This window comes from Mytilus trossulus, chromosome 2 (genome assembly GCF_036588685.1).
Source record: "Mytilus trossulus isolate FHL-02 chromosome 2, PNRI_Mtr1.1.1.hap1, whole genome shotgun sequence".
Lineage (NCBI taxonomy): Eukaryota > Metazoa > Mollusca > Bivalvia > Mytilida > Mytilidae > Mytilus > Mytilus trossulus.
Window position 1 is genome coordinate 58,169,666 of NC_086374.1, and position 19,266 is coordinate 58,188,931.

At 32.4% G+C, this 19,266-nt stretch overlaps 1 protein-coding gene across 1 annotated transcript in view; it reads left to right on the plus strand.

The window, feature by feature from the left end:
- Positions 1-19,266, plus strand: part of LOC134705893 (uncharacterized) — a 64,296-nt gene that overhangs the window by 9,943 nt on the left and 35,087 nt on the right. Inside the window, exons 3-6 of the mRNA XM_063564608.1 lie at positions 4,282-5,715; positions 8,275-8,349; positions 15,187-16,671; positions 17,653-17,751. Of these exons, the coding sequence (XP_063420678.1) occupies positions 4,282-5,715; positions 8,275-8,349; positions 15,187-16,671; positions 17,653-17,751 (3,093 nt within the window). The remainder of the gene's footprint in view (positions 1-4,281; positions 5,716-8,274; positions 8,350-15,186; positions 16,672-17,652; positions 17,752-19,266) is intronic.

Consider the following 19,266-nt stretch of genomic DNA (forward strand, 5'->3'; position numbering starts at 1 on the left):
CCATTGAAACATCGCCCTCTATGTAAACATTCTTCTAAGGGAGGTAATTGGGATAATTCCACTGATGATTAATTCAATATTCTGAGGTCTTATATTTCATATTTCACGATCATTATCATTATTTTTTTTCTTTAAACTTAAAAAAAGTATTGTTTTTCTTATATATACAGATTATAACTTTCTTATTAACAGTTACAAAAAAAAATTGGAAATGAACAAAGTGGGTCACATTACTATGCATGTATAGTACTCTGAAATGGACAGTAATGGGAAATTTAGACCAAAAATTTTCACAAACCTTATTTTTACGAATTTTTTTTTTTTTGTATTTCTAAAAATAATAAAGGAAGTCAATTCCCCAAAAATAAAGAACTTTGGAAATTTTTACTTTACCACCCTTTGTTATACGACTGCATGGTCCTTAGGAAGAACTATACTTAAAAGTTGTGAAATAGAAAATTGTTTGAAAATTTCATGCACATTCCCTTTATCTCACCAGGCTCGTGGGGCCAATGCGCTATTCTTATCACTTGGCATCCATAGTCTGTCGTAGGGATTCGTCGTTGTCCGTCGGGGTCCGTTAACATTTGACCTTCTTGGCCGTAATCATCATTTCAGTATATAGTTGTAAAAAACTTTGTCTTAGGAACCTGCCTGCCAACCCACACGGCTGACATGAAGAAAGAGCATAGGGGTAAAATGCAAGTTGTTGCTACTAAAAACTGCTTAAATTCTGACAAATCTGACACTGGCAAAATATTGCGATGAGATATACCTACTACATGTATCCGTTTACCTAAAATCTGTCAGACTTCTTCTATAGGAGTTACTTCTTTTGAATAACGAATTTAACCTTTCTTTTTCTACTTTTTTGTCTAGAATCGTGATTAATTTAATAGATAGAGAGATACTTTAACATGTTTAAAAAAAAATATACCAACATGACAAGATCTACAAGTCAACATGGACCAAATCATTAGTCGACTCCTTAACAGAGTTATTGCCCTATAATCACGATTTTTAAAATGTTTTGCGATTTTGGATTTCATTCTGAAAACTTGAAAATAGATAAATTGAAACTTAATTAACAACAATGGTCAAAATTACAAGACCGACAAATAAGTTAAATGGCCGAAATCGTCAGTGGATCTGACTCCTTATAAGAGCTATTGACCTTGAATGACGATTTTACAAATTTCTGTGTCATTGCCTTTTATTTTGAATATTTTACCATCAATTCAAGTACTGCAAATATGTCCGTATAGATGAAATTGTCAGTTGTTATCAAATGATAGGCATTGTCCTAAAATGACTATTTTTTTTAAGACTTTTTAAAACATGTGTAAACGACAAAAATGTCTAACATAGATCAATCTTGGGTAAACGAAGAGGATGTGAACTGTATTAAACTCCACGAAAATTGTATAAAGGGGTGTTATTTACAGAATTTACTGATTGAGTTTGAGTTTTCATCTAGATGAGGGACCGTTGCAGATTTTATTGCGTTAAGACATAGAAAAATCCCTGAAAGTTTCAAATTTACACTGGAACAAAAAATAATTACTTGGTGGTTTGAATTAGCTCACAGTGTCGAAACTATTCATATATTGAAATGAAATTTCAAAACGGATTAATAATTAGGATAGAAATTCACAACTGTCTCAGAACCACTCTTTCTCACTATAAAAATGACATTCACTGGAAGTCTTTCTCAGTTGAATACCATCTTGTTCCATATGAGTTTACTTGCGTCAACCGATGTTCATTGTCTTCGTATATGTTTTCCAAGATTATCTCATCTGAACTTCGAAAAAACTTACTTCAACCAAACTTGAGGGAAATACTTATTATGGTATTAAGTAAGTTTCTGTTTTTTTAAGTCAATCAACAAGCATGGCTTGAAATAGAATATAAGGGTAAACGCACTTTTTTACCTTTATCTTGAAAATTAAGGAAAATCTGACTGGACTAAATGCTCAGAATGTCAATATTGATCAAATTTCTGGTTGCACCAAAGTTATAAGATGCCTCCTTTATGAGTTACATGTATTACCCTTAATCAAATGACAATATTTTGCTATTTTTAATATTTCTGCCTATTAACTATTTAAAACTTTATTATCGAAAGAAACTGCTAGAAGCAAAACAAAACGTCATTACAAATTTATCAACATTGTTAATAACTAGAACCATTTGATGACTCCTGAAAAATGTTATGGTCTCTAAATGACGAATTTAAACAAAAAGTATAACAAAAATACTCCAAGGCAAATTAAAAAAGGGAAGGTCTACAAATTTTGATGGTTTTGCCAATTATCCCAAGAATTATAACAGATAGAAATATACTGTAAGTAGCAAAATGTTCAACAATATAGATAAAGGCAACAGTAGTATACCGCTGTTCAAAACTCATAAATGCATGGACAAAAAACAAAATCGGGTTAACAAACCAAAACCAAGGGAAACGCATTAAATATAAGAGGAGAACAACGACACAACACCGAAACGCAACACACACAGAAACGGACCAAGCATCAGACAAAACACCACGAGAATAACAAATATAACATGGAAACCAAATACATGAATTTAAAATGCAACACACACAGAAACGAACAATAGTATAACAATGGCCATCTTCCTGACTAGGTACAGGACACTTTTAAAGGGGAATAAAAGTGGTGGGTTGAACCTGGTTTTATGGCATGCCAAACCTCGCACTTTAATGGCAAAGTTAAATATAACATTGAAATGACAACATAATATTACAGGACTACAATACAAATAAATAGGAGAACATATTAGACAAAGAAAAACATGATTAATAGATAACAAAAAGCATCAAGTTTAAAATTCAATACGCCAAAAACGCGCTTTGTCGACAAAAGACTCACCAGTGACGCCCAGAAACATAGGATATACAAACAAAACACCCAGTATCACCAAAATATAGGATGTCTCTTTTAAAAGGAGTTATTATCTTGAAATGAAGTTTTTTACAAATTTTCATGATTTTGGAACTAATAAACTAAGAAATATAGATAAATATTGTAATCAGCAAAAATGATCATGCAATACAGAATATACAGAATAAGACTGAACAATTTGATAACGCTTTAAGAATTTGTTGCCCGAAAATAACAGAATTTATTGCAATACAGATAAAAATTACTATACATCAAAACGGAATATTTTTACCATGTGAGCAATTCATGCTGGTAGGAGCCTCTGGTTTTTATACTATGATTGATGATCGGAATCTTTGTCTGCTCATGTTTAGGTGGCAATGTTTTACTGATCCTGACCTTCATAAAGGTTGTTGTGTATATATTAAAAAGTGAGATGATTGATTTGTTGTTTCTTATTTTAAATATGTTTCATGTGTTCCCATCTGTTTACTTTCATAAATATAAAATATCTTTTTCAATAGGTGAACTGTGGTGTTCGTTTTCATTATAATTTCTCTGCAGTAACACTGTTTATAAATATCAATTTTAGTTGTATTTGAGTAGATTGATCCGGACTTATGAATTTTATGACAAGGCTTGAATCAGCTATGACATGTTATTTATTTATTTGGTATATTAATGCAATGAAAAGGACATAGAGTTGTACCAATATACTCAATCTATTGTTAAACAGTTATAGTGGATGTTTTGGTATTTCGTGATTGAGTAGAATCTGACAAAATTAAGTATTCAATGTTTCTTTTTTTTTTGTCTATAAATTTTTAAATGTTGTTATCTTCAATGTTTTAGAACAAGGTATAAAATTCATGTTTAGCATTTTCATTCAATTGGGTTGAAGATATGTCGAAGGTTAAGAGATCTTAAGTAGTTGTGGCAAATATGTGAACCAAGCTTTACTTGTGAACAATACATTTACACATCTACTTTTTATGATTCATCTTCCAGTGATAAAGCAAGTAAGGGGAATAACTCCCATCATGTGAATTTTGTTGTGATTTATAAAATCGAACTGGTATTCAATGTAAAATGCTGTTACTTTAGTAAGAAAATTAGGTTTTTATAGTATCTATGTTAATCCGAATGAGGGAAACTTGTATTAAAATGTTGATGGTCATGTGAGGACGTATAATTGCTTACTTCCACTTCTTTTGGTCACTGGTTGGTAGTTGTCTAATGGGCAATATTTTCACGTCTATTTTTATTATGGTTATTTTATGACTCCATCTTATTATGATTATTTTGTGTCTCAATCTTATTATGATTATTTAATGACTCCATCTTATTATGATTATTTTATGACATCTTATTTCAGGTACTTTAAATATAGCATATTCAGTTATAAGACAAGGAGACATATGTGTACAAGGAACCAGTGGAGACATGGATATAAATTTTGGCACTTTCTATTCATGTAATACTGCATTAAGAGTCAGTGAAGGCATTAATTTAACTGTAACAAAAGAAGAATTTATTCCGGAAACAACATTCAAAATCCGAAACTCAGAATTCATCTACAATCAATATGGAATACAGTTTCAAGGAACGACAGAAAAACCATCACTCTTCATACAAAAATGTAATATAAGTTTAAGTTCTGGATATGGGATACAGATTGGTAATTGGTTCAACAGAGCATTAAATGATGTTTTATCACGCCTTTATATAGACATGTCTTCTATTGAACGTAACTCCAATCATGGTATATATTCAGGTTCAGCGCGCCGTGCTAGTATTTTCGTTAATAACACCATCATTAAAGGCCATACTGGATCAATTGGAATTTATTCCTATCGATGGTTTGCAAGCCCTTACACAGAAAATATCACTATTATGAACTCCGAGTTATCGAACAATAGATTACAATCGGTTTATATGAACTGTTATAGGTGTTACTATTCCGTCCTTTATTCCGTCCTTACGATTATCAACACAACATTTGAAAGTAACTTTGATAGATCATCTGTTGAGGTATATTATTCAGGGGAGGTAAGCATCAATATAATTGGCAACAGTTTCCATAACTGTCGTGGCAACTATCCAGTAATAGGACTCAGTAAAGTAGGACACCAATCAGATTTGAAGGTATTTGATAATACATTCAGGAACTCGTATGCTATAGTATCCGTTAATGGACCTGACAGTATTATGCCGATCAATATCCAAGGAAATGTATTTATGAACAACACCCAAGTGTCAAGTAATAGCAAAGCTTCCCTTATAACAATATCTAATGCTAGATTGAATTTTACCAGAAATACTGTGCAAAGTTGCTTGATGCATTCTCTTGTAGACCTTAAAGATGGAGTTGAACACATTTTCTCTCAAAATAAATTTATTGACAACCTTTTAACGCCATGTTACATCAAGGTTGAAAGTATATTCAACAGAACTCATGCAATTTCAGCCAACTATAATTTTTGGGGTCGCACAGACGCAGATACTATCAAGTCAAAGATTTGTGACTTTTTTGTTGACTCGAGAGCAGCGCTGGTAACTGTAGAACAGTTTTACATAGACATCACGATGCTTTCAACACTGAACATATCGAATGCTTTTGAATTAATTCAACAATCAGACGAAAATGTATACATAGTTGAAGGTATTTTTGATAGTTCAGTTCCCCTGCTTTTGCCAGAAGACAGTATATTTATTGTTAAAAGAAGTATACTAATCGCAGAAAATGGAGATGTACAGATATCCAAAGCATCCTTTAATTTCAGTCAGGATAGAGGAATAAGGAGTTATGGTATGCTATACAATTATTGATAATGATAGTTCTACTTTTTATTTTGATCTCATCTGACAAAAGAGACCATGTGAGTTTTTGACATGCAATTGCGAAAGTTGTCCGTCGTCCAGTGTAGACTTTGCCAAAGATAATCTCCCCAGAAACCAGTGGACCGTTTCCAGCCAAATTTGTGCTGTATGATCTGTAAGGCATCTAGCATAAAGTATTTTTTAATTCTTGTCCATAAAAAATGCAGGTTTTGGCTTAAATCTTTTAAAAACACAAATCATTTGAAGCAAAACTGATATAAATGAAAATGATTGGCATGTTCAGATTTATCTGCCACACAATTTTCAGACCTATCATACAAAAAAAATGAATCCTGTTATGAGTTCTCGCCCCGCGAAATATTAAATTTCAAGATTTTTCTATGTTTTTGAGTATTATCTTGAAATTTCTTTTGACAAAGATAAATTTTATACAACAAAAATGTTCATCAATTTAAGATCTACAAAAAGATTAAACTGATCAAAATATAAATTGATATCTCATAAGAGTTATTGCTTTCGAAAGGCAATAATATGAAAGTTTATTTTTTTTTGCACAAACTATGATAGTTACAGATAAACTTTAAATGGCAAATATATCTAGCAAAGTAAGACCATCAAATAAATCAACGTAACCGAAATTGTCAATCAACCTTTCATAAGAGTTATTGCTCTTGATAAAATATTCTTACAAATAGTTCAGCAATGTTTTATCTACAAATAAAGCAACACGAATGACAATTATTGGATAGTTTTTATCTATCTGTTGTAATCATTTTCAAAGATCTACTCCTCTGAAACAAACTGTAGAAAGAATGTCAACCAAAATTTGTTTGAATGAACTTTAGGGTGTCCAAAATAAAAATAACTAATTCCTTTCTGCCTTACATATGACATTGCCGTTATAGCTTAAAATTGAATGAGTTGATGAAATCCAAGCTAATTATCAAGAAAAGAGATTAATTGAGTAAAAACTGTGACGAGCAAAAATTAATCATCTAAACATATCTCCATAATATGTTCTATAAATAAATAACCATAATGGATTGCAGGAACATTTCAATACAGTTTTATACAGTTGGGTCTCATTACAAAACATTTATAATTTTTCACTTGTTTACTGTTTCCATGGTAACAGCAGTCATTTAGAAAATTCTTGAACTTTGTACATGCCAGTTACCATTTTGTAAAGTTTTTCTTCCAGTTTGGAACACTTCGATTTTCGCATTTTCCTGTTTCCATGGAAACGGCGGCCATCTTTTACCATTCCCTAGCAAGGTGCACAATTTCACATGGAGATTCTCATTATAGTATAGTTCCAAGAACATTGGTCCATTAAAGTCGAGGAACTAGGGCGGACGAAAATGTGTGGAAGAAAATAAGAAAAAAAGAAACGTAGAATAACAATTTGTCACCCAACTCTGTTAAAGTGCCATAATACAAAAGGAGCATAGAAAAATGACAATATGTCACTTCCGTCAGGTGACATAATGAAATAAAGTTAGGAGACCTACTTCATGAAGAGCTGATATAAGAAAAGACCGCAGGAATTATCACAATGGTCCAGAAGCACTTATTAAGCTTTTTAATATAAAAATAAAAAATATATAAAAAAGAAGATGTGGTATGATTGCCAATGATGCAATTCTCCACAAGAGACCAAATGACACAGAAATTAACAACTATAGGTCACCATACGGCCTTCAACAATGAACAAAGCCCATACCGTAAAGTCAGCTATAAAAGGCCCCGAAATGACAATGTAAAACAATTCCAACGAGAAAAACTAACGGCCTAATTTATGTTCAAAATAATGAACGAAAAACAAATAGGTAACACAGCAACAAACAATAGTGATTTTTTTTCCAGAAAACACATTTGAAGCAAGTGCGTGTTTGCGTTTCTATAGAATTTGAACATTGCTTAGGGAGATTTCGACTTTTTTGTTTAAAATATAAAAAAAGAAGATGTGATATGATTTCCAACGAGACAACTCTCCACCAGAGACAAAATGACACAGAAATTAACAACTGTATAGGTCACCGGTCTTAAACAATGAGCAAAGCCCATACCACATAGTCAGCTATAATAGGCCCCGAAATGAAAATGTAAACAATTCAAACGAGAAAACTAACGGCCTAATTTATGTACAAGAAATGAACGAAAAACAAATATGTAACACATAAACAAACGACAACCACTGAATTACAGGCTCCTGACTAAGGACAGGCACATACATACAGAATGTGGCGGGGTTAAACATGTTAGCGAGATCCCAACCCTCCCCTTAACCTGGGACACTGAGCAGTACAACATAAGAACGAACTATATTCAGGCTGTTTGTTAAACGGTCCAATTATTAAATTCACATTGGATTGTTTTAATTATAATCTTCTTGTACTTTTATAGTAAATTTCATGTTTTCCAAGATGAACTCTGTGCGGCAGCCATTTTGAATATTTGCGGGAAAACAAAATTTGTCATTTGAAACTTTACCATGATAATGTCAAAGTCATTTACATTTTTGCAGGAAAGTTAGAAATTACAAATTCTGAACTACAGGGCCGAGACTTTAAATGGACTGGGCTTCACATATACAAGAAAGGTAAGAAACAGTGTCATATATTCTATAATTGGTGTATCATTCTTTAAAATATGAATATGTTTATCGGTGTTTCGTGTGAGGTTTATTTTTCTCAAAACATAATAACTGCATGAATTTTCCTTCATATTCTTAGATTCTGGCGTTTTAAAAAAAGGTTTTATATTTATGCTATTAATTATGTCTGGTGTGATGAATAATAGATCACCAAAAGCGCATATTTGATTAAGATCTTCCTATCATTAGATTAAACTCAGCTTATCATTCAAATTGACAAAAAATGTACCACTGATATGTTCATAACTTTTAATTAAGGGCATTATCTGTCAAATTCATGATACTGTAAACCAACTTATTTTCGCGAGCGATTTATTTTCGCGACCTTCGCGAGTAGAAAAATAACGCAAATATAAATCGTCGCGAATTTGTAAACCTTGGATCTTTTCTTATCAAACCTTATCAAGAAAATCAGAAAATCGCGAAATTAAATAGCCGCGAAGTGGTCAAGAAAGGTTAAAACGCGAAATAAAGTATCCGCGAAAATAAGTTGGTTTATAGTAATCGATTTGACTGAAATTCTCATATTTGATTTATAACATATTTTAACGTATATCTTAAAAATCATAAAGTGAAAAAGAACAATACGCTCGTAATAAGGTACCTGAATTTCGTGAGTATTCCAAACTAGACACCATCTCATCACAAATCGAGATGACATACAGAGACTGTCGATTGTCCTGATATAACATAAATATGAATAGACAATCACGTACTTATTGTGTCATGACGATTTGTCTAAGTCTATTTAATTCATGTGAAAGACAAAAAAATATCAATGATCGTTTAATCTACATATGGCTGATTTTATGTTGTACAAATCAGTCAACAGAATGGGTTTTCATGGTGAATCCAAAGCCAAAATTTATTTAGTCAAAATGACGAACATGTTTGCCCAGTACTTGATTTTAATATGCAAATAAATTTCTCCTTTGAAACCATTCGTCCTTAAATTTTTCGATGATCTATTGAAGGAATGGAGATTTAAAAAAAATCGCTTTATTGATTGTGGCTTGGCACACAAGGCGATTTTCATCTATATAGATATATAAATGTTCCTCCTATATATATAGATAGCTTTTTAACAAGTCTGAAAGGGTACAACGTCACCAAAAAATAACAATAAAATGAACAAATTTTAAATATTTCGGAGAACAGATATCCTTCATCAGCACTCTAGACCACTCAGCCACCTAGGCTGAACAATAAATTCAGCTTTCGGTGACCTAGTGTTACTTTTCCTTGTCAGCGTGATACACGACTGAAAACACATTATTATATTCATAATTACTCTAAATGTCAGCACAACAATGTTAAATATGCAAGTTTGCGGAAGCAAATTTTTGTATTTTCCTAGCCGGGATTCGAACTCATGCTATTGGGATATATTTACATACACGTCTAACCCTGTTATAACTTTATGACACACATTTCCCATCGGATAACACGTGGATGTATAGGGCTAACACCATAACATATTTATGTAATTTCTCTCAAGTTTAGACCAACAATGATTGATCTTTAAATTTGCTAATTTTGATAGTCTAACATTATTATACCTCAGGCAACGGGTTGCGGAGGGTATAATGTTTTGACCTGTCCGTCCGTCCGTCCGTCCGTCCGTCCGCCCGTCCGTCCGTCCATCCGTCCGTCAGACCTGTTTCTTTTCATCACAACTCCTCTCAAACCACACAACATATTTTCACGAAGCCTTTTAAGTTAATAAGGACATACTATGTAGTTGTGCATATCGAAAAGAAATTGCGACTCAATTTTTTTCTAGGAGTTACGCCCCTTTGAACTTATTTACTATTTTATTTTATAAAGCCAAACAAGTACAAAGTTGAAGAGCATTGAGGATCCAAAATTCCAAAAAGTTATGCCAAATACGGCTAAGGTAATCTATGCCTGGGATAAGAATATCCTTATTTTTTTGAAAAATTCAAAATTTTGTAAACAGGAAATTTATAAAAATGACCCCATTATTGATATTCATGTCAACACCGAAGTGTTGACTACTGGGCTGGTGATACCCTCGGGGACGAAACGTCCACCAGCAGTGGCATCGACCCAGTGGTGTAAATAGTTATCAAAGGTACCAGGATTATAATTTAGTACGCCAGACGCCAAACCACACAACAGAATTTCATGAAACCTTTTCAGATAATAAGGACATACTACGTAGATGTGCATATCGACAGGAAATTACGATTCAATTTTTTGTTCCAGGAGTTACGTCCCTTTGAACTTATTTTCCCAATATACTACTGCAACTTTTTGTCATCGCAACTCCTCTCAAACTACACAACAGAATTTCATAAAACCTTTTCAGATAATAAGGACATACTATGTAGATGTGCATATCGACAGGAAATTATGATTTATATTTTTTTAGAGTTACGCCCCTTTGAACTTATTTGTTTCAATGTACTTCTGCAACAGTTTGTCATCGCAACTCCTCTGAAACCACACAACATAATTTCATGAAACTTTGTAGATAATAGGGACATACTATGTAGATGTGCATATTGACAGGAAATTATGATTCAATTTTTTTCTTCTTATACTATTCTTTTTTCTTTCACATATTTTATTCCTCCAATGACAATTTGGGGACGTGGGGTATGTGAGCGCGCTCACTAAAGTTCTTTAAATTGGCTTAAGTTATATATACATACACATATATATACGAGTCTAAATTGAAAACTACGTTCAAACCTATGACTGCTTTGGATAAAAACCGCAATTTTTATACGTGTGCATGTCAAACAAATTTCGTTGTAGAAGGGTCTAAAAATAGCACAAACAACATTTTCCAAAAGACCAAAAGAGTGAAAAAGTATATTTAAACAAAACGCATTTGACTAACAGGTCGACCAACTGATGTTCTTTAACCCTGCTGACTGCCATTGGCGATTGCCAAATAAAATTGATCACAAGATGTAACAAAATGGATCTGAATATAAATTTAATACGTCACAGAAAAAAAAATTTGTTAACTTGTGGACAGGATGTTGTGCCACAAACATTCGGTGTCAATATTTCTTTAAAACATCATATCCGGATTTCGACAATAAATGTCTCTTCAGTGATGTTAGGGATCGAAACGGTATTTGGAAGGCCATATAAAAAGTACCCTCATTTTTAGAGAAAGTACCCTCATCTTTAGATTAACTCTTGAATTTTAAGAGTCAATATATAGGATGAACGGATCATATAAACCGGAGGGAAAATATGATACATGCCCAAACAAAAAATATAAACGAGTCTAAATTGAAAACTACGTTCAAACCTATGACTGCGTTGGATAAAAACCGCAATTTTTATACGTGTGCATGTCAAACAAATTTCGTTGTAGAAGGGTCTAAAAACAGCACAAACAACATTTTCCAAAAGACCAAAAGAGTGAAAAAGTATATTTAAACAAAACGCATTTGACTAACAGGTCGAACAACTGATGTTCTTTAACCCTGCTGACTACCATTGGCGATTGCCAAATAAAATTGATCACAAGATGTAACCAAATGGATCTGAATATAAATTTAATACGTCACAGAAAAAAAAAATGTTAACTTGTGGACAGGATGTTGTGCCACAAACATTCGGTGTCAATATTTCTTTAGTACACCATATCCGGATTTCGACAATAAATGTCTCTTCAGTGATGTTAGGGATCGAAACGGTATTTGGAAGGCCATATAAAAAGTACCCTCATTTTTAGAGAAAGTACCCTCATTTTTAGATTAACTATTGAATTTTAAGAGTCAATATATAGGATGAACGGATCATATAAACCGGAGGGAAAATATGATACATGCCCAAACAAAAAATATAAACGAGTCTAAATTGAAAACTACGTTCAAACCTATGACTGCGTTGGATAAAAACCGCAATTTTTATACGTGTGCATGTCAAACAAATTTCGTTGTAGAAGGGTCTAAAAACAGCACAAACAACATTTTCCAAAAGACCAAAAGAGTGAAAAAGTATATTTAAACAAAACGCATTTGACTAACAGGTCGAACAACTGATGTTCTTTAACCCTGCTGACTGCCATTGGCGATGCCAAATAAAATTGATCACAAGATGTAACAAAATGGATCTGAATATAAATTTAATACGTCACAGAAAAAAAAAATTGTTAACTTGTGGACAGGATGTTGTGCCACAAACATTCGGTGTCAATATTTCTTTAGTACACCATATCCGGATTTCGACAATAAATGTCTCTTCAGTGATGTTAGGGATCGAAACGGTATTTGGAAGGCCATATAAAAAGTACCCTCATTTTTAGAGAAAGTACCCTCATTTTTAGATTAACTTTTGAATTTTAAGAGTCAATATATAGGATGAACGGATCATATAAACTGGAGGGAAAATATGATACATGCCCAAACAAAAAATATAAACGAGTCTAAATTGAAAACTACGTTCAAACCTATGACTGCGTTGGATAAAAACCGCAATTTTTATACGTGTGCATGTCAAACAAATTTCGTTGTAGAAGGGTCTAAAAACAGCACAAACAACATTTTCCAAAAGACCAAAAGAGTGAAAAAGTATATTTAAACAAAACGCATTTGACTAACAGGTCGAACAACTGATGTTCTTTAACCCTGCTGACTGCCATTGGCGATTGCCAAATAAAATTGATCACAAGATGTAACAAAATGGATCTGAATATAAATTTAATACGTCACAGAAAAAAAAAATTGTTAACTTGTGGACAGGATGTTGTGCCACAAACATTCGGTGTCAATATTTCTTTAGTACATCATATCCGGATTTCGACAATAAATGTCTCTTCAGTGATGTTAGGGATCGAAACGGTATTTGGAAGGCCAACGCAGTCATAGGTTTGAACGTAGTTTTCAATTTAGACTTGTTTATATTTTTTGTTTGGGCATGTATCATATTTTCCCTCCGGTTTCTATGATCCGTTCATCCTATATATTGACTCTTAAAATTCAAGAGTTAATCTAAAAATGAGGGTACTTTCTCTAAAAATGAGGGTACTTTTTATATGGCCTTCCAAATACCGTTTCGATCCCTAACATCACTGAAGAGACATTTATTGTCGAAATCCGGATATGGTGTACTAAAGAAATATTGACACCGAATGTTTGTGGCACAACATCCTGTCCACAAGTTAACAATTTTTTTTTCTGTGACGTATTACATTTATATTCAGATCCATTGGTTACATCTTGTGATCAATTTTATTTGGCAATCGCCAATGGCAGTCAGCAGGGTTAAAGAACATCAGTTGTTCGACCTGTTAGTCAAATGCGTTTTGTTTAAATATACTTTTTCACTCTTTTGGTCTTTTGGAAAATGTTGTTTGTGCTGTTTTTAGACCCTTCTACAACGAAATTTGTTTGACATGCACACGTATAAAAATTGCGGTTTTTATCCAACGCAGTCATAGGTTTGAACGTAGTTTTCAATTTAGGCTCGTTTATATTTTTTGTTTGGGCATGTATCATATTTTCCCTCCGGTTTATATGATCCGTTCATCCTATATATTGACTCTTAAAATTCAAGAGTTAATCTAAAAATGAGGGTACTTTCTCTAAAAATGAGGGTACTTTTTGTATGGCCTTCCAAATACCGTTTCGATCCCTAACATCACTGAAGAGACATTTATTGTCGAAATCCGGATATGGTGTACTAAAGAAATATTGACACCGAATGTTTGTGGCACAACATCCTGTCCACAAGTTAACAATTTTTTTTTCTGTGACGTATTAAATTTATATTCAGATCCATTTTGTTACATCTTGTGATCAATTTTATTTGGCAATCGCCAATGGCAGTCAGCAGGGTTAAAGAACATCAGTTGTTCGACCTGTTAGTCAAATGCGTTTTGTTTAAATATACTTTTTCATTCTTTTGGTCTTTTGGAAAATGTTGTTTGTACTGTTTTTAGACCCTTCTACAACGAAATTTGTTTGACATGCACACGTTTAAAATTGCGGTTTTTATCCAACGCAGTCATAGGTTTGAACGTAGTTTTCAATTTAGACTCGTTTATATTTTTTGTTTGGGCATGTATCATATTTTCCCTCCGGTTTATATGATCCGTTCATCCTATATATTGACTCTTAAAATTCAAGAGTTAATCTAAAAATGAGGGTACTTTCTCTAAAAATGAGGGTACTTTTTATATGGCCTTCCAAATACCGTTTCGATCCCTAACATCACTGAAGAGACATTTATTGTCGAAATCCGGATATGGTGTACTAAAGAAATATTGACACCGAATGTTTGTGGCACAACATCCTGTCCACAAGTTAACATTTTTTTTTCTGTGACGTATTAAATTTATATTCAGATCCATTTTGTTACATCTTGTGATCAATTTTATTTGGCAATCGCCAATGGCAGTCAGCAGGGTTAAAGAACATCAGTTGTTCGACCTGTTAGTCAAATGCGTTTTGTTTAAATATGCTTTTTCACTCTTTTGGTCTTTTGGAAAATGTTGTCTGTGCTGTTTTTAGACCCTTCATACACATATATATATATATACTTATGTATACTTGTTAAAAAATCTAAACAATGGAATGATTTTATTTTTTTTTTTTTTTTTTTTTTTTTTTTTTTTTTTTTTTTGGAATGAATTTTGTTATTACATGTACGATTAAATGTAATGCTTACTGAAAAATCAGACAGTAATTTCGAATTTGTTTGTGATGTCAATTGTACAGTTATACTGAAAAGACTAATGCATAATGTATCTTATGGTCTTAGATTTACATGCTTTAATCCATGTTTTTGTTATAGGATTAAACCTTCAGAATGTTACACTAAGAGATGTAAAAATGTGTATAGAAGTTTTGGAAAGTTGTGATGTCAACATAGATAGTATAACAGTTTGGAATACAGATAATTTTCTCGTAGCTGATGAATTTATAGGAGAGCTAGATATATACTTCAGAAATAGTAACATTACTGTCAACAACGAAATGCTTAAAGTTGAATTCAGAAAATCTAATAGTATTGTCATAAGAGATGATAGCAGCATCTTTTCCAGTAATATTGGAAAAATCTTTGAGATTTCGGAGCTACAAACACAAGATAGGATCACTAATATATCATTTGATTTATTTGGAAGTAATCTGAATTCATATGGGACAAATAGCTATTATCAAATTAACATTAATTCTTGTTCTGGGTATTTGAATTCACTAATAAGAAATTCTTCATTTTACTGTACCTATGCCAATTCAAAGAACGTTTATATTCGAACCCAAGCTATTAATATTAACGTTACACAAAACATGTTTAGAATGGCAGAAAAATCTATAGATTTTCAATTGACTTGCAGCAAGAGTTCAAAATTAAGTACGGATTTAGAAAGAAATATCAATATGTTTCATAATTCATTTAATGCTTTGAGCTCAGGCTATGATGTATATGTATATGAATGGTACTATCATGTTCAAACACATTTCTTTCATGTGTATGATAATGTTTTTACACACAGTCCTTTGGCTATAAATCGGTATGGTATGTATTTGAACCTGTATAGTTCATATGCTCATCATTTGTTTGAGATAAAAGGCAACTATTTTACATCAGTAAAGAAGTATTCTGTTTATATATATGGAAATGTAGGTGTAACTTTCATCTCGGAGAATACGTTTCACCAAGGCACAGACTGTGTGAAAATAGATGTACATAATTCTGATTTAAATTTGACAATATCTGATAATTTGTTTGTTGAAAATGTTGGATCAACTGCCGTTTTAAATTTGTTACAACCAAATGCAAATGTTCCTCCTATTTTACTTCTTGGGAATATTTTTCAAAACAATCTTAACACCATATTACTGTTCAGATCACCAAATATATTCATTTTCCATAACATTTTTGAGAATCCTAATGCTACACTCAATATCAAGATAAACTCAGCCGCTCATTATCAAAATGAAATAGTTAATGCTTCTCTGAATTATTGGGGAACGACTGATGTGAAGGAAATCGGTCAAAAGATTTATGACAAGAATTATGATGACACACTCATTGATGTTTTGTTCAGACCATATCTTGGATCAAACAATTTCTCTGATATCCAAAATGAAGAACCACCATTCATCAGCAGTACTGGAGAAGTTGGGGGTCGTGTAAATGGTGAACTTACACTGACAGTTGACAGAAGTCCATATACAGTGACAGCTAACATCGAAGTAGGAGAATTTGATACTCTTACTTTAGATCCTGGTGTAACATTATTATTCAATAAAGATTTTGGAATTAATGTTGTGGGTAAGAATCTACGAGTTAAAACATAACTATAGATAACATTTTTTTAAATTTTCATTGATGGTTTAAATTTTACATATGAAATCTTAAAATAAAGATTTTGGATGCGGATGCAGAAAAACATCTCATGGAAAAACTAAGATTTAATAGAAAGTAAACTAAACAGTACTTGTATTGTTGCTCTTCGTTCATTTGCAGACAGATTTAAAACAAAAATGGATAAAAAAAACATTACAAGCAAATATTTGAAAAATATGTCCCATGGTTTCATCCTTCTTCCAACATGACTACCAACTAAAAAGGGCTAGGAGAAATATGTACAAAATAGTTAATATTTAAAAGATTGTTATTGATAGAGTGGCCTATGCCAATTGCAAAGATGATTAGAATGTCAAGATCGTCCCACTGTCCATTTTGACCAAAATTTTCAGATGACTACTTCTCGAAGTTATTACCCTACTGACGTTTTTGTTATCAGATGCTTGATCTACAAATGAGTCAAAAAGCTAAAATCATCAGTGTACTTTTGCTCATGTTAATTAAATTTTATGGAGGTAGAATATTTATATTTCATTATATTTTATTTGTTATTGCGATGTAAAAACGATTATGACCCCTGGACAGTACTGCTTCACAGTACACTTTGAATCTGAAAAGAGCTTCTACTCTTAACAAATATTTAAATTACAATACGGTATAAGTTTCGCTCATTGTTAAAGAATTTAAGGTAACCTGGAATTGTTCACATCTTTTTCCTTTGGTCTATGGCCAGTTGTCCTATTATCAATCATACCAAATCTCATTATCTTTATATGTCTATTTGTTCATTGATGTGTGGTGGGGCGGTTGTGTATGACATCAAATGTTGCTTCATATTTGTAACTCATTCTGTACCATGTGTTTCCTTGTAAACTGTCCTCATGTTTAGAAAATTATTAAGTCTATTTTAGAATTTATGAACTCAATTTATATATCATACTGCAGGTACCTTGATGGTAAATGGAAGCTATGAAATGCCAGTCATGATGTTGGAAACAGTTTACGGAGAAGCATGGCGTGGAATAGACATAAACACTGTAGAAGGTTTGGCTGTTTCTATACATCTATATATAAGGCAAAGAAAGTCTATATTTTATTATCAGTAATTATGATATATCTTGCAATGGCTAAAGGAATACGGTCATTTTTTTCAGATAATGGAATAAACCTTAAGAATAGTGCATATTATGTGAATACTGTTTTGTGTTCCAACCATATTTAAAATCAAAGATGTTCAAAATGCATTTGTTTTTTCATCGTATGAACTTTGTTCATGGTAACAAGTCGCATAAGTTTAAAGAGAACTTTAAGCGCATACATTTATGCTGTCTTAGAGCTTTGTACTATAATAATTGGTGTATCTTGTTTCTAACCTTACTTTTCCCATTTTATGAAACATTACTTTTTATGATAAGTCGGACAAGTAATATTTCTTAAATCATATATGCAATATGGCTGTGTATAATTAAATATTTACAAAGTATAGGAAATAAACTCATCGTAGATACCAAGATTGACATTTTGTTTTTGCGCCAAATGCGCGTTTCGTCTACAAAAGACTCATCAGTGACGCTCCAATCAAAAAAAAGTTGAAATGGCCAATTAAAGTACGAAATTGAAGAGCATTGAGGACCAAGAACTTTTTTAAGTACCCTGATTATTGGAACAAACACTGCTGACATGAATTTGATATCCTGATATATATACCTAATTTTTTTTATATATCAAAGCCATTATCTGTAACAACTGAAAATGATTCTGAATTGTCCACTTCATAATACGTAATACAACGAGACTCTTAATTTGAATCATATATTATGACAGAAAAATGAGCCATGTCAACTTTGAAGATCCTACTAATTTTGTGTCCAGGATATACATTCAAGGTCACGTTTCCCTGTTTTAACTTTAAAATCATCAAGTTGATCTAATACTGTTTTTGGATTTTTCTGGCACCATGATACAATGTGGAAGTCCGGACTTCCAAATTTAAAATCATTTAATACTCTCAATTTTTCGAGTTATAACTTCATGCAAATACGTTTCAATTGTCGTAACCACAACATGCCTTATTGTTCAATTATGATCTACTGAATAAGATTTATCATCGGGTTTGAACTTATGTGAGCAACAGGAGTGGTGCCACATATTGAGCAAGATCTTCCTATCCTTCCGTAGCACCTGAGATTACCCCTTGTTTTTTATGGTTTAGTTTATATGGCTGTTCTTTGTGCCCTTTTCGTTTTGAATGTATGTGATATTCAAACTACTCTCTACACAATTATTCCAATTTCAGACATTCGAAACTAAGAGAAAAAAATAACAGAACTGATTGTTTCATAAAAAAAGAATGGTCAACGTAGATAAGAGTATATTGTCTTGATAAGGGACAAACAACAAAAAATCACTCTGATTTTATCAAAATACTCTCTGAAGTTGGCATTATCAAGATACTTGATTTTGTGATTGACAACCTATGTGTTGCGTTTAAGGATGTGTTTTTAAACAAACAATCGGAATTTCCATGAGAACCAACTGTGATCCTCTTCTTGTCGACTT